General features: G+C 38.4%; 1 protein-coding gene across 2 annotated transcripts in view; it reads right to left on the bottom strand.

Moving 5' to 3' along the window:
• Nucleotides 1-361: 361 nt before the first annotated feature.
• Nucleotides 362-17,296, bottom strand: part of LANCL3 (LanC like family member 3) — a 39,221-nt gene continuing 22,286 nt past the window's right edge. Inside the window, exons 2-6 of one of the 2 annotated variants that reach the window (XR_008236316.1) lie at nucleotides 12,117-12,240; nucleotides 10,835-11,032; nucleotides 8,616-8,823; nucleotides 6,283-7,492; nucleotides 362-3,816 (exon numbers count right to left, since the gene is read on the bottom strand). Coding sequence is in view for 1 of the 2 variants with exons in the window: in XM_052794650.1 (XP_052650610.1) it covers nucleotides 7,333-7,492; nucleotides 8,616-8,823; nucleotides 10,835-11,032; nucleotides 12,117-12,240 (690 nt within the window). In the remaining variant the exon portion in view is untranslated. Of the gene's footprint in view, nucleotides 7,493-8,615; nucleotides 8,824-10,834; nucleotides 11,033-12,116; nucleotides 12,241-17,296 lie in introns of both variants that reach the window. The other variant, XM_052794650.1, reaches the window with a different exon arrangement.

Genomic DNA, 17,296 nt, shown 5'->3' with positions numbered 1-17,296 from the left:
TGGGCTGAAGTGAATTTAATTCTCTAGTGCCCTTCACTGAGAATGGAGGGGGTCTTTCTGGAAAGAGAAGAGGCCATGTGTACTAAGATTTAAGCAGGCTGAAAATAAACACTTAAGTGGAAAACTTTAATCTACAGGCCAAAAGCAACCTGTCTTCTCTTGGGAAGCTCCCATGAGGTAGTTATACCTAATGGCTACGTGCAGCCTGGATGTCTTCTGATTGGAAGATGGATGATTTTACCTTTGATAACACAGTACCACTGAAAAGCTTTTGGAGCCCTGAGTCATGACTGCTCCGGAAGGAAAAGTTGCCAGCACTGTGAAAGATAAGTACAGAAATAAGCAATCCAATGCAAAATCATACTGTTCAAGGTTGGGCTTTTATTTAAGGCAAAATATAATCACAGCTTTAATATTCATAATATCGATATATACAGAGTTTGTTCTGCCACTATGAAGCTTAGTATTACCACTGCTTTTAAAAAGCTATAAAATCTAGTTTCTATCATAATCTACAATACAAAACTAATACAATAAACACATTCTGAAAGATCACAGTGTTTAAAACATTAGAAGAGCAGGGGTCCTGCTTTTAAACAATAAGGTGCATTTCTAAAGAATCAAATCAATCTTGATTCTAAGGGCCTGTACCATATTATGGCTGCGAATGGCTATTACACCGAGAAACCAATCTAGGGTGTGGCATGTACTCCAGAAATGAACACCGTATGTTGGAATATACTGAATATTCAAGTGTAACCAACACAAACTAGACATGAAATAATGCTATTTGAGTTCCCTGTACTTTTTATTGGTGTTGGCATCCATGTATATTGCAGACATATTGAGGGAAAATGGGTATAAAACTGCTATCAAATAGGGCCCTGCATATGCAAACACCTGTGCTTTCCTCTTACTATACGAACAAGCCTTACTAATTCCATGGGACTCATGTGTAAAGGAAAGTTTGTAGGGTTGGGGTCCGGAATGATGCAGTTTTGCCCGTTTCACATGTGTGGAAGGACCTAACCTTGCATGTCTGAAATCAAGTGGAGATTCACCACTGACATCAGCAGTGGCGTATCAGGCCCTTAAAATGAGCGCAGATCAAATCAGTGGCAAAATCAGACCATTGTTAGAGGAAATCTTTCTTTGGTCATGGTAATGAAGATGGAAGCCGAGTTCAGTTGCTGGTCAGACAGCCTTTCTCTTCTATATGAAGTAGAAATGTATGTTTGAATAGGATTTGTTTTCTATTCACTGTGGGATATAACTGACTTCAGGACTTCCACACAAAATTCTCTCGGGAGTATGCATGTGTAGTCATGCAGTGCTGTTGCTGAATATCACTGCATTATAAAGTATCTTTCATTCAAATATCATTATACCACTAGGCAAAATGAGTTTTTAATTAATTTTCTGCCATTCTAGTTGGCACTGCTGTACTTGACCTAAATGCCTCCACCTTCTCTTGGAGTCATGCAGTGAACAAAGTCAAGGGACTCCCTTGTAAGTATTAAAAATAAACATGGCCGTATGTATTTTCAAGCAGACTGCTATTTATAAATTGACTTTTTTCAGAGCATGATGTAAAATTTTAAATATACAGGGTACCAGACCAACAGTGACATCAGTGACAGTACAAATTAGTCAGGAGGTTTAATAACTCAAAGGCAGGTTGAAAAGTTGGTGCATGTTGGCTTCTTGGATCTATTTTTTTAAACTACCTAAGCATCGATAGGGTCCATCATTTCTATTCCATTAAACGACAGGAATGGGCAGTAGGTTCAGCTACAGGTAAGTCCCTCACAGGCAGACTTTTTTCAGCATATGATGACTTTGCTATAATGGCAATGAAGCGCTGTTCAAGGCAGCTAAAACCTGTACACTGCACACTGTACCACTGTCTCTGCAATGAAGCAAACTGTGCTATTCTCTTGGAAAATGCCTATTCACATCCCTAAATTGCTGTATTGTTTTGTGGGCCCTGAGCATTTTTGTCTTATGGCTTTGAAGTATGTTGTTCCCTCAGCAATGTGATTTTTGGTCATTTTCTTACTTCTTTTCAATTTAGCTTTCTGCTGCTTACTACTTAGTCCAGGACATACTTACATAAAATGAAATGTCTTCTCAGAGCAATCTAGACTGTGCTGTTAGCCAGAAATTGCTCATTGGTGTAATTCTTCACAGGAAGGTTACTCTTTAAAATCTACAGGGCAATTCTTATTCCTGATATACTGATCTTCCTACGGATTAGAATATACACTCATGCCAGCGAATATTCAAGGTATGTAGGAGAAGATTACCGCACCTGAGATTTACACTTACAGAGATACACTCTGCCCATGGATCTTATAGGTCCAAGTAACAAGGATATATTGTCAAAATGCATGCATACACTAAAATATAGGTCACTGTTTGCATAAAACATGCAATATGTTGGCAGATGCTGTAACTGTATATGCGGATAACAATATAAGTACAAAAATTTGATTGCTTATGAAAGTTTTCATTTGCACATATTGCACCTGTATGTTTCTGAATACATCAGACACCTACGCATCGTTTTTTCCACAGTATTTTAAAAACTAATCAGTATTCTTATCATATTCTCTACATGTCCATACAAGTATTATTAGAACATCAAAGTGGCATTACTTAATTTCAGAATAGCAAAAACGGTGACCACTTTACTTGCATTTATTTGTGCATATTTCCCAGAACTATTTAAATGTGTATTTTGGGATGTTTAGCCATTTCACTTGTTTTTGATTGTCTTAATAGAATTGAGATACTAGAGAAGTGAACATGCTCCCTAGAAAGTCTCTCTTTGTTTTATTTAATGATGTAAAACATCAGTGACAGTTGTTATACAGTATAATGATTTTTCCTTAGCAGGTGGGAAATGGCAGAGCCAGTGAGAAGAGGCCATCTGGGAGTGTAAAATAATGTAATGCAAATAAGTGGAACACCCCTCTTAGGCAAAATTAATCAATCTTATTTTCAAGAACAAAAGACCTGGGCTGCTGCTTCAGACTTCTTAAGTTATTCATAGGTTGGGAAAGAAAGGCAGGGAAACTGAAGGAAACGATGCAAACAAAGCAGATATTGAAAGCAGTAGCACAAAATGAATATGTTATCGTGCTGAGAAGTTGTGAGTAGCAGGAAAAAATTAAGATATATTCGTTAGAACTGTACTGTTGATGAAACTTATTGCATCTGGCTCTATGAATCCTGAAATCACTAAACCTGGACATTACAGATCTAGTTTCCCTCAAAATTATTCCATGACAGTAATCTATGGATGACCTACCAAAAGTCATGAATAGTATATAGCTCCTTAGAGATTTGTAATCTACAGCTTTACTCACAAACAGCACCACACAAACACAGGTACATCACAAATAAGCACCAATACCCACACAATGCATCCTCTTTGCTTTAACAGCATAATCAGAAATACTATTATATCACTTAAATTCCTATTGCCTACACTTTAGAAACTAAACACAGTCAAGAAACTAATGTGCAAACATGACGTAGTAACAATGTTTTACACTTTGAAAGAGGCTTCTCAAGTTTCTGGTAACACAGTCTTTTGTCACAGCACCATGGCAGAATCTGTTCAGGAAAACGTTTTTTCAGTCTATTAGGGCCCGAGTCAGGAGCAGGAGGAGACAGCATCCCACTGAGAATGTCTAGCAAAGGTTGCATGATCAATTTCTCGAAGCAGTAAGAAGGGAACACAAAGGACTTATTTTTTTATTACACTGAAAAGTGCTGATGGCTCTGCTCAGGTTGCTTTCCTGTCAACGTCTTAAAAGCAACAAATAAAGGTTTTAACAGCATGTATGTAACAGCATATATAGTACAAAGGAAAAGAAGCAGCTAGACAATTAAGAGGAGGAAAAAGATGAAAAAAACCTGCTCATTTAATGACTGGCATTTTCAGAAGAGCCCTGGGGTATATTTACACTGTGTTCAGAAGCTGTGACTACAGCACGTCTAGTAGCCACCTTAACCCAGCTAAGTCAGGTAAGAAAAGCCACGAAGCTCTAAGAATGAGCTCAAACTGCCATGTCTGACAAAACAGATGAATAATTATGTTCCGAGATTTTATAAGATGTATCCCATGAGACTGGATGTTTATGTTACTGTTACTGATCTTGAGTGTCAGTAAACAAAGTTTGCGTGCTGCCCTGGCTGAAGTCAGTGCTGAACTTGCATGACTTGCAGAGAGATGTTTGGGAACTAGATTTTGAAAACTGGGTGGTTGCATGGGCTTTCTCATTGTTGAATGGACTAACTCCTACTCAAGTAACTATTTTCTTTCTCACAGGACCAGTATCAAATGAAGCCAAACACATGGCTTCATATACGGAGAATGGTTGCAGAGACAGAGATTTGTTTTGCGGGTGCTGTTGAACACGACACAGAGCAGATCAGAGTCTCCTCTGAATGTAAATCAGAAGGAATTAATTCTACAAAGAGACACAGAGGGAAAACCACTAGAAAACTAACACTGAATTCTTAATGTATACTTCCTGCCATTTATGAAGAATCACATTAAAAGATAAATGCAAACATGACCGTTGGAAGTTAAGCATAATAAAATAGAGTGTTTTTATCTACTGCTGTTATGCTAAATTTTAACACAGATGTGGTATGTGTTACAATATCAGCATTCATGACTTGGTCAGGATCTAAGTTACTATACTCATTTATTGTGCTCTAGATTTACTGAGGTTTTGGCAAAGATTTTCTTCTTCAAGCATCTCCTGAGAAATAACTAACTGGAAACAATTAAATGTTGTGGCCCACTGATAATTAAAAAGTAGGCACCGGGGACAAAATCGAAAGGTCATGATTACTATTCTGGTATGTGTAGATTCCGTTAAGGCTTAAGTTTGGAGTTGTTTGGGGTTTTTTGACATAGTTATCAAAACACTAAGTGTTCTTGTTTTATCTTTGCATCTCTAAATAAAAGGATTGGCAATAAATGTATGGTTGCAACAGCTTGAGTCTAGATCATGGCAGAACCTATTTCACTCTCTTGCACTAAGACAGAATACAGTTACAGTAGCTATCTAAATGCTATGGCACAAATGTTGTTACTTACATGTTTTAGCTGAGTGACATTACCCTACAATGAATATTGAGACTGAAAACCTATTCACCACAGGGAAAAAGTGGATAGGCCAAGTTTCACCTTCCTTAAACATTTGTTTAAAAAGGTTCCAGTTATGAAATATATTAGACACCCGCATTACAGGAAGCAACTAGAGAAGAATCCTAATAGACTTGGGATCTTGACTACTGACAATTGACTTTGCTCTGATCTAACAGGAGCATTTCAACCTGGCTGGGCAGAGCACGTGCACATCTCCATTGACTTTTTGATTTAGCCTCACATGTATACCTGCCTGTGAAATACATACTCCTATGTGTACACATCTCACTGCTCAGAGTAACAACGTAAGCGACATTAATGGCTTTCTTAAAAGACCTTTTATCCCACAAATAATAAACACATAACAACTGTATATTGAATTTTAACATTTCCGTTCACCAAAAAATCCCTAAATTCTTGACAAGCTGATACAGAACTGCATTGCTTTATTCACCAATGGCTTCTATGATTAAATAATTAATTAGAGCTGCACAGTGCAAGACAAAATAGCAGAAATCCTAATCTGCAGCTCATAATGATGCAAGCCATCTCATTAAAATAACAGTGGCAAGAGCAGGAACGGGATTACTATATTAAAATGCAGAAGGGTTGCAAGACCTGGCTCCAACTTACAGCCTGATCAAGGCCCACTGAAATTAAATGGGAACTTTAATCCGTTAGGCATTAAAAATAAAGAAATTGTAATCTCCTCCAGCTGAGAATGCAGGAAGAGAGACTGCATTGTTTGGCAGTGCATGTAGGTCAGCTTTTTCACCCTAACTGCAATTTTTGACATACTGGTCTTCCCAATCTGTCTTCAAAGGCAAGTGCATTACATTATTCCCATATAAATAAAAATAAATAAATAGTAAATATATTTTAAATACAGATATTGATTTCATAGTTTTTTTAGTACAAATCTATGTTAGCATTTTCTTTAGCTTTCAAGTACCGTGTCTCATTTATAATACATATAAACCAGCATATAATCGAAACCTTAAGTGCTAGTGCAACTAGTGTTGAGCAACCCATTTATTTCTATAGCTACAAATCATTTGGGCATATACATTATTTTGTTAACCAGGAAAAGAAGCATTTTTGAATTTTGTTACCAGGTTTTTCTTAAAATCAGTATGCCATCCAAGGTTTGCATTCAGTTTGCAGGGTTTGTAGTGAACAATTCATCAAGGAAAACAGATTTTCTGTTGTCTGAAATATGTATGCTATTGTTCAGAAATGCTGCTATAGGTAATTAATTTTTAAAGGAAGCTTTTGTATCACTGAACAATGCTTATCTAGTAATGCTGTACTGTGAAGAAAGCATCTGCCTGCTGTATCTTTGCTATAGAACTTTTTGATCCAAGTCTTCTCCATGGCTCCACTCATCTTCCCTGTAACAGGGAAAGTATTGACAAGAAGTGACACGGTTGCAGTAAATCAGTAAGGACACCAGCTCCTCGCCCCAGACTGAGCTCTGAAAGGAAGGGTCAAATTCAGTTCTCATTTACACACACGAAACCCCACTAGCTGAAATGAACCTGTGAATATATAGCTTTCTACATAACTATCAGTATATGCATATGAAGATGAAGGAGCTCCAAGATACAGGTATTTCTAATACATGTTAGTAGAACTAGTAGATGTGGTTTAGGTAGAAAATCCCAGATTTTGCCTACGTGCAGTGTTGTGACATGTCTACAACACCCTCCCCGACTCGTGCATCACTGCACGAAGACTTGTTTTTGCAGGTCTCTTTTTAAAACCTACTGGATGCATCACTGTTTCTTCTATGCATGTTGCTATAATTCTAGCTTGCCTTTTTTTTTCTCCTGTGTAACCACCAGATTAAAAGTTTGGTAATGCCCCTTTCTCTCTCAGTTGAATAATTAGATTTTGCTTCTTATTACAGCTAAATATCTACCCCATCAGATTCAATCACTTCCCCCATTTTTTTTTTTTTCACTGACCCATTTTTTTTTGACCACATACTTCCCTCCCAAACCCCCAGTGTATTTTCTTTTTCACCTGACTCCCAGCTAAGTTAAGGCTAGCATTAGTGGTACCACTGGCTTGTTTTGTAAATAGCCTCTCTTGACAAATAAGTGAAACCGCAGTGCCCTCTCCCACCGCCACTAGGATGTGGCCCTGGAGAATGTTACTTTCTAGACAAAGACACTGAAGAGAGGAAACTCAGCTTGGTTGGGTTGCAGCAAGTCAGTCAGGAAACACACAGTTCCCGAGAAGCCTTCATACAGACTATATACACTTTCTAATGCTCGGGAACCAGCCTTAAATTCTTCTGTAAATAAGAACTCTGCAAACCTAAGAAACAGGAAAAAAAAAAGAGTTTGTCATTATTTGGTGTCCATGTATGTCTACTTACTTGTTGTTTGAAAACATCATTTTAATAACATTCAATGATCATTAAAAAAAGTAGAATGTTCATTATTTAACCTTATGTGGAAATTTTACACTCTCCGATTTCCATGACAAACTGAGGTCCATGAGATCTAGAAAAGCCAAACCTTTGCGAACTGTACATGTGTTACGCTTCTTTGAGAGCTATAAACTTTTTCTGATTTCTATAAGACATATTATTAAACAAATACTTTTTAATAACTTTTATCTTTGTTGTTATTTCAGCACGATGCAAGCAATGTTTCACATTGATGCAACAAATTCTGTAATGCTGAAATTACACAAATAAAATGTTTTCACTTCAAATGGCTGAAAATAAGTCACCCTAATTACTACACCACGTCCCCTCATTATTCTGTGCTATAAGGAAAACAGTTACAAACATCGAATACTATGTTTTTAAACATGTACGGTAAATTATGGAAATATAATTAAAGATAATTGCAGCACTGTGACAGAATTTTCAGTGGACCATACCTGCTTGCATGAGGACAAAATGGAATTGACCCCACTAGCTAAGCTGAACAGCACAACATCAAACTGGCTAAAGCTGGGAATGATAAATTAAAAAACTGTAACAGCAAAGCAGGTCCTATACTTACTTTCCACTTCTAGTAGTAAGGGAGAGCGTTAAATGCTCTGAAAATCAGAGCAAATCATATTTTACTCTGCTCCTGGATGCGGGTACACAACTTGGCTGGTTTCTGACCTCATGTCAGGATGAGACCTGGATGTGCGCCGTTCCTCCCATCCACCCTGATTCTCTCCGAAGGAGCAGAGGCTCTCAGGCAGGGAGGGAGCGAGCCCGGGAGAACCCGATGCTTCTCCTGCTGCAAGCAGCCTGAAAGCAGGACTGGAGGGCTCCCTGCAGAGCGCTCCTGCCCCACAACTCAGAGCTAGAATTGCACCTGAGGCTTAAACACTCAGACTACATCCAAGGATGGTGATCCCAGACTCTGAGGAGCTTTATAAATGTTCTTGAAACTTTCCGGTATTACCCTGAACCCAGAAAGGTAGGAATGCTAACCTTTGTGCCCTGTATATGTATTTTGAGTTTCCAGTGAGCCTATACAGCAGCAGGAACACATAAGCACTACCAGCCACTCCATGGCATATTCCAGGTCCCTTCTTCAACAGGCCTTTCTGCCAAGTTAGCTCTCCACACCGGATACAAGTGTCCAGATATTGAGGCTTCTTGGAAACCAGGTAAGCTTTGGCGAACAGATATGCAATGCCTAGGAAAATAGCAGTGAGATTGTCTTTTGTAATAAGTAGGCCAAAGGTTTTGTAGAAGACATAAGAAAATAAAGATTAATACACTAAAGAACTGCAGTCTCATGCTCTACACATGTCAACGTTGCATATCTATCTGCTACCTATGGAGGGGAAGAGTATCTGGTAAGCTAAAAAGCATATGGTAAGATGTACTTATCCACTCCCTGTGATATCACCACTTTCAGTCTTTTCACTGCATTACTGAATGCCAGGGTTTACTCAAACATCTCTAAAATTCCCAGTCCTTCAGCAATTTAAAACAGTAGTCACATTTTTGCCTTTAAACCAGTAAACGCTTAGCACTGTCTTCTACTGGTTTCAAATCCCCATTCACCTCACCTATTTACACTGACAGAAACACAACGACAGGCTAGATAATTTCTTACACTGGCAACAGATAAATTTTTTTACTCAATGAGAAAGAGAAGCTTGCCCTCTTTTCAGTGTGGCCCATGCTGCTTTATTCTACTTATGAACAGTTATGCATACTAACTTCTGTCAAAAAAAAAAAAAAAAAGCAGCAGCTATTTGGCTTATTTTTGGAGGTGATTCAAATAAATTAATCATAATCTTCAACAGAGCACTGTACAGCTCAGTTCATGGTAACCTTGAAAGAATGCATATGACACATAACCAAGCCAAGGGCCTAAGGAAATGTTTAGAATAGCTTGCTTGTGGACTGAATATAATACACACTCAAGTAGCTGAAAAGTGTTCTTGTAAGCTACATGTGTGTTATTACCCAGCACAATGATGGGATACAGGATTTTCTGGGGAAGAACAATAGCAATTAATGAATTTGCATGTCTCTAAATGTCTCCTAAAGTAACTTCTTTATGCCCTTTGGGATTTTGTCACTTTGGTCCAGTCTCACTGCATATGTCTCCACTAACAGTTAAACCCAAGTCAAAGGCCACTCTCAAGATACTTTAACAAAGAGGGCATCTTCCCTGCAGGTTTCATCACTAGGCCAGCCATACTGTAGAAGTAATTTTTCCTCTCAAAAATAAAAAAGGCTGGTAAGCAAAAGCTGTTTTCACCTCATTAGAGTGTGAGAGCAAGAAGCTTGTTCCTTAATCATACCAACAAAAAGGTAATGCATCAGCAGAAAGCACACTTAAGGGATGTTAATTATAATGTACTCTCTGTAATTTAAATAGAACACCTTTAAAAGCAATGCATCAATGCTCATGGACATTTTTTAATAAAAGTAAGTTTTTCTGTAACCTTCTAGGTTCATGTTACCAAGCCAATATGACTAGTTAGCAATAAAATTCTGCCTGGGGGTAAAAAAGCAATTTCAATACACAGCAGTACTTGCCAAAATTGCAAAGGTATAGGATTAGATTCTGAACTGACAGACATCAGCCTTATCTTATGAACCCAAACTAAAGATCGATTCTCTTTCTCTCTGAAAAGCAGTTTTATATGGCTGACTTTCAGAAAAAATGCCTCTTGCTAGTACAAAATCCCCTTCACATGAAAATAATTTGGTCAAATTTATGCATTATCCATGTAATAAGTGCAGCTTAAACTTTGATTCTGGTGTGGGGGGGAAAAAGCTATCCTGAAGGCCTTCCCAAAACTCACAGATGTGTCTGTATCTGTGTTCTTCTGCATACTATTTATCTGTCCAGCATATGCTGTCTTTTGACTCAGCTGTACCATTCTTCAAGGTCTTATCATGAAAGGGAGCAAGAGTGGAAAACATACAGTTCAGGATCACCAGAATTCTTTCAGCTGTGATCACCTATGCTTTTAAGGCAGGAAATACGCCTATCCTTCCAGCTGCTTCGGCAATAAATAAAACACTCTTAACTGGAAGAAAAAGCCTAAATAGTTTGCCTGCCTCTCATAAAATGTCAAAAATCGGTCAAAGTTATCCTGAGATATCTTCTACATGGAATCACCTAATGTGGAAAAGCAATGTGATCTGCATCTGGCTATTCATAGCATCAATGGGAAAAGAACCTGGAGCTCCATGACACCAGTGTACAAGCTCATTCTCCCGCTCGATTGTCTCTCCCAGCTCAGGAGGCCAGTTGCTGTTCTGCTCTTGGTCCATAAGAAAATCAACGCTCTGCCACACAAGCTCCTGATCTGCTGGCTGCAGGTACTCATAATAGGAAAGCAACATCTGAAGGATTGATGAAAGCCCATGTGCTGCACCTGTAAAGAACAGCAACAGTCAAAAGGAGAGGGTAGGTTTAGGTCCTACCTCCATCTCATGACAACTTTCTCTTGGGACTGATTTCCTTGTCAAGTCCTCTTTCATCTTCTTTATGCATATTACAATAGTGCTTGGAATAAAGCTTTTTAGGTGCATGACACTATGGTTTGTTACTACTTCTGTCTTTTCCAGTTCCCCAAGCTAAGCAAAAATACGTAAGAATTTTGTCTGCTCTCACTCTGATATGACTGAAACTCAGTGTGTGAAGTTACACTGAACCTAAACTGAATACTGTTTCAAGACGTTATTCTTTTTGACACACTACTCAATCTGGACCACTATTCTGAAGTCTTTGTTGAACGCAAATGGAAACTGGACCATAAATGGTATTCCCAGTTCCTGACTGACACCATCAGTCAGCTAAAACCTGAAGTTCAGTGCAAGAATTGTCTGTATCGGCCAGGGTCTGTGGAATAGCACCAGCGACTTCTCCCTCTGCTCCCCTGCCAGAGAACTCACTAACATTTGCAAAACAATCTCACGCTTTCTGCAGTGTGATATTGTGCCTTGAGAACCCCAGTAGGGACCTGCTCAATGACCTGTTCAGATGAGCTCCAACTAAGCTGCTCGCGATGGGTAGGAGCTGACCATATGCTTGAGTTGCACTGCTACGGCCAAAAACGCTCTGCAACTCCCTGCGTGGCAACAGCAGCTTACAAATAACATCCCCTGACAGTTCTCTCTGGTAACCTTCGCCACGCAGGCATGGGCATCACACCTCTCGCTGCCTCCATCTGGCAAGGACAGATTTACCAGGGCAGAAAGGAGAAGAGGGAACGAAGCTGCTGCCTGCTGCTCCCCTGGTGCAGCACAGGCACCTCTGGCGTTCCACAGCGCCAGGCAGCATCAGTCCTTCCCTCCAGCTCCTCAGACCCACTTTGTAGTTTTAGGGGGCTGGATGGTCCCAACTCCGTCAGGAGAAATCCCACATTGTAGGTTTTATGTATTTTATTTCTGAAGCATCCAGTGGCTCAGCATCTACACACAGCATCACTTTCAAAGTAGTTGGTGTGTTTTACTCACCAAGATACTCTGTTCCATAGTAGGAATACATGAGTGGGAACGGTTTCCTCTTCTTCACTGCATACTGCTTTCCTGATTCTAGTATGGCCAGGCAAATTGATTTTATTTGTGCTGGGGTCAGCACCTAAACAGAAACATCAAACCAAACATCAAGTCTATTACAATAATTTTATTTTTTAGACATTTTTCAGGACTCTGCTTTTTTGCTATTGCACAAGACAAAGTACTGCCTTTAATCTGCATACTGTAATGTACATCATTATGAAGAGTTCCTTACATAAACCAGTAAATTTACATAATGTTTCTCAAAAGCAGAGTTTCATCCCCTCTCAGGAAAGTGAATGTCAAATCTTTAGCTGCACAGATGAGACGAAAACAGGCCCACTAAGAGCTCGTGCCTTTCCTTCCCAGAGATCCATCAGTCTGATGGAAGCTGACAAAACGCACCAGGCAAGCTGCAGAACAACAGCCTCCAGACTGGAGGAAGAGACATTAGGAGAAGACAGAGGAAAACAGACCTAGAGAAGAAGTAAATGTTACAGGCTTTATTGGGAGATACCAAGCTAGACAGATTTTTCTGCAGACAAGATAAAAAAGAAGCAGCAAGGAAGAGGGTACTAAATTTTACTGAAAACCAATACTACATACGTGGGTGCAGAAACATCTTAGTAAAAGAATCAGGCCTTCTTACTTCCAGCAAATGCTAAGAAAAATGAAGTGCAAGACAGGTTTCCAAGAAGACAAGCTAGCTATGTTTAGGGGACTTTATCATCATGAACAGGTCAACGCTGCCTTTAATGCAGTCCTGAGAAATTACTAATGCCTTACTCTTAGTGGTGTCAAAAATAAACAAGATTGACAAATCATGTATTTCACCAGACATTAACTTTTTCCAAGTGACTGAGCTAAAGCATTCAGTGAGGAATCGGTTTTACAGGTTTTAACTACAGCTCTAATTATATGCAATTCACTGCAATCGTCAGCAATTTCATCTGTGTCAGCCACTTCTGTACATTACTGACCAATACCTAGGTTATCTAAATAATTTAGTTGAAGTTGTGTTTTAGGGGAAAGCCTGTATGGCAGCTGTACTTTGCAAAAATATATTTCAACTTATGAAAAGAGAACTGAGAAAGAAAAAAGGCAAAATGAGGCAGAAAAAAAAGAAAAGAGCTGCAGAAATAGCCTTGATAAGACAAATAGTAATCCTAAAACTAACTGGAATATCAAGGTAATATCTTTAAACTGTTTCTGAACACATTTGGTTTTGCTATTTTGTATTATCATAGGATTTACAATTACTTCTTCAAGTTAAAAAAATACTGTTACCATTAAGTATGTAGGCAACGTCTGTTATAAACTAAATTCTCTCAATTGGCATGTAAAAGATGCTATGGATAATTAATGTCACTTAACTGAAAACTAATGGCTGAAAAATCTTGTTTGTCTACTTTACCTTGCTCCCTGATAACAACGCATTTTATTACAGCTGCTCCAAATGACTATGATATTCGTACAACCTGGAGAACAACCTACTTCTGATCTTGATTAGTGTTCTTTAATGTTGCTGCAGTATAAGTAAATAAGCCATTAACATCTGGAGACTTCACTCATTTCCAGTCATTTTTAAATTAATTGGTTTAGCTTCACTGAATTTAAAGAAATGGTTTAAATCCTAAGCAAACGAGGAGATCGGAGACACGGTGAGACATACTGCATTCTCTCCAGAGCTCTCATTTTACAATCTTGCAGTCTGAGACCTAGTCCTCCAAAGTCTGTATTTTGTAAAAGGATTAGTAAGGTTAAAAAGAAATGTGAAGGACAAGATTTCCTAGTTGTAATTCTGGAAGGCACACTGGTTAGAAAAATCATAATCTGTTCATTTTCTGTATGTAATGGTTCCTTTACTTAATAAATCAACTGGCTTTCAATACAAACCGTATTTTGCTAAGCTTATTTTTATGTTCAGCACATTTAATTTTTAAATTTAATTTATGACTATTTTAAAATGCTGATTGTGTATTTTAAATGGATTTAAACTTCTACCCAAATCCAGCCTTGCACAACACTGCATAAAGAAGTATCAGCTAGCAAGAAATGCATTGTTCACGATTTTTTAGCATAAACTAAGTGTAAAAAGTCAAACCCACTACGATTACTTAAGCGTATACATAGTATACCCTTTTGGCTGGCATAATGAAATATGCTAATGAATATCACCTCTTTTTCAGAAGGCGAAAAAAGCCCACATGCAAAGCCAGATGAAAAATGACTATTTAAAATCATTATTAGAATGGATGATAGAAATCAATGGATCCTGACCCACTTCCACATTACCAAAGAAAACAGAAAAGAAAATAACCTGTATACCTTGAAAGCAACCTTCTCCCTGGCCACTCAGACTGACCTGTACGCTTAAGGCAGATAGGAAATGTGTCCTAACTAATAGGTAAACAAGAAAATTTTTGTGCTGACTCCAAATATCTCTTACCAAGTGCCTCGATCCAGAGTCATTGTAGGGCTGCTGCCTCTCCTTTCCAAAACACTTAAATATGAAGGATTTGTATTTGCTCCTTATTCTAGGAGATGGTTGGCTGGAACAGGAACCCTCACTTACCATTGTTATTAGTAGCATTCCAAAGGTTGAATGATCAGAGATCACATTTAAGATCTCCATCAGCTTGCTACATTTTATTTCAACCAAATCTGTGTTAAAACCTCCTCAGATTTCTTTCACTCTGACAAGAAATAAAATCTGTGGCTAGTCTCTGTATGCTCCCTCACAGTGTATTTAATAAAACAGATAAAAACTTATGACCAAAACAACAATCATAGAATACATTAATCATCATCACAGACGGTGTAGCCATGGTTCTACAAAGTTCATTTTCATTTCAGCGTAGTTGCAATGCCTCCTTGCTCCTGGGAATTACTGAAGCAATATGTTTAATTAGGGACGGCAAAGAAATAGACTGATCATCCCAAAGGCTTTGAAAGGATAAATTGCATATTGATATCACATCCTCTGGTGAAAGCTGTCAGACGCTTTGATGAAGAATAAAGCCAATATGAGAATATGCTACCCAGAAAAAAATTTCATGCTTGAGATAGCTACATTTTTTGAGAAACTTCTTGAATGTCATTTAATATGAGCTGGCTACACAGTAGGTAAAATATTCTTTATCACGTCAGTACTTAGCCAAAAGACTACTGACACTAAGAGATACATTGCTGGTGGTTTAATATTTCAGCTAACTCTTTTTGTATTTTTAAAGACACCACAACCTATCCTATCACATTAGAAGTGTTCACTTTGGTCTCCTCACTAGGCCAAAGTTTGGAATACATGCATTCCACATTTCCCCTGCAATTTCTGTATCAATTGGTCAGTGGAGTTCCTTATTTTCTGTTTTAAATCACTGTCCAGTAATGCTGTGTGCTGTTAAATAACTGTTCCACTCACACTGGTGACCGCTGCATTCCCATATACCTTTTACTTTAAGCACAATGCTTAAGAGTACTATTAGTATTTGTACTACTGCCTGTGCCTAGAAGCCCTACTTATAGTAAAAAAAGCCATTGTGATTATTTCTAAAGTCTCTCCATTTTTCTCTTGTGCCACTGCAGACAATACGCCTTCTCCCATTAAGGCACTCCACAAATCTGTGAATTATTTAAGGCGGGTACTTTATTCAGTAAATCCCTGTTAAAAGTCAGCAAGGAAGTGCTATGTCTACAGCAATCACAGAACACCATCCTTTTTTGTTGTTAGCAGTCCTTCTCAACCCGAGATTGTTTAGTGGGAAGTATATAATTTCACAACTCCTTATAACCTACTAAGAGAGATTTCATAATATATTGGTTATGACAATGCTAGGCCCTAGATATGTGTTTCAAAAACTGTAGACAGAAATCTTGACCTTGAGGATTAGGCATAAAGAAGCAGGACTAGCTCTTCTTTGCTTCTGATTACAATAACACTTTCAACACTTCATCATTCCTCTCAATGTTTGCTACAAGCCCCTTGGCTCATGATTTGCCTTTTGAAAACCACTGCTACATAAACCTGCATACTGTATTGAGTACGCTTGAGGACTGTAAGCTTTTAATTCTTTTGAAAGATCTGTATTTATTTTCTTAGAGCTCTTTCCTGCATGTCAGTAACAGAAGGCATTACTGAATGCCAAGTATCATTATCTTTTTATAGATGCATCAGTACTTTTAGGAGGTAACAGGTACACTTACATCATTGTGGAAAAAGCCTTCGTCTATGCATGTAAAAAAACTTTAATATGCATCTAACACATCAAACCTCTCTCTGTCACACTTCTAAAAGCCATTTACATGAATTTGATCATACACTTTTTCTGATGCTGTAGAAAGTATCAAAATAAGCTGAAAAAAATGGATCAGTCTACAAATAATCTAACAGGAGCTTTACCATTAGGCTCCTATGCTGGAAGCCCAGCAGAGGGAGCTTGTGAATTAGGTATAATACTCAAAAAACGCTGTACAAAAAGATATACACGTCTGTGTTCAGCAGGAACGCTGACTGAAGCAGAAAGATGCTGGAGCCAACTTGGTAATTTAACGATACCTTACTGCACTGTGTGATGTTTACATTCACTCCTTAAGCTTAATCTTTTTCTACCAAAGACAAGGGCTGGAATTGTTCAGGGACCTTTCCGTGCAATGTCATGGCCAGTTTTTTTTTCTTTCAGATGATGCTAACACCTGAAGCCACGGAAGAGTAGCAGGTACAGAGAGGGGTCTGCCTTCCCCTAGTGTTATTCCACTTTGACTGATGTACCTCTCCTGCAGCACAGTGGAAAACCCAGCCCTAAGTGCACATCTGTCTGCTTTCCTTACAAGCAGTGTTGAGTACAACCTTCTTTAAAAAAAAAAAAAAAATTTTTTTTGGTATCTCCTGAAAACTTTGTTCAAGGAATCAGATTAGTTCCTGAAGTCTACTGATACTGTTGCTAATGCAGTATGTTTCATGCTGTAACCATAAACAGTACTTTCTGGAGAGTATACTTTCCCAAGTTTCTCATATTAATACAACTACATAACAGTGTGTGTAGACTCAGCACAGCTACTAATACGATTCTGTCAGTTCATTGGAAAATGGTACTTGACCGCAATCTTGAGTAAAACAGACTTCCCTGTAGATCCCACTG

Source organism: Harpia harpyja, chromosome 8 (assembly GCF_026419915.1).
Source record: "Harpia harpyja isolate bHarHar1 chromosome 8, bHarHar1 primary haplotype, whole genome shotgun sequence".
NCBI classification, from domain to species: Eukaryota; Metazoa; Chordata; class Aves; order Accipitriformes; family Accipitridae; genus Harpia; species Harpia harpyja.
The sequence above is the reverse complement of the archived record's forward strand: the minus strand, read 5'-3'. Positions and strand labels throughout refer to the sequence as shown.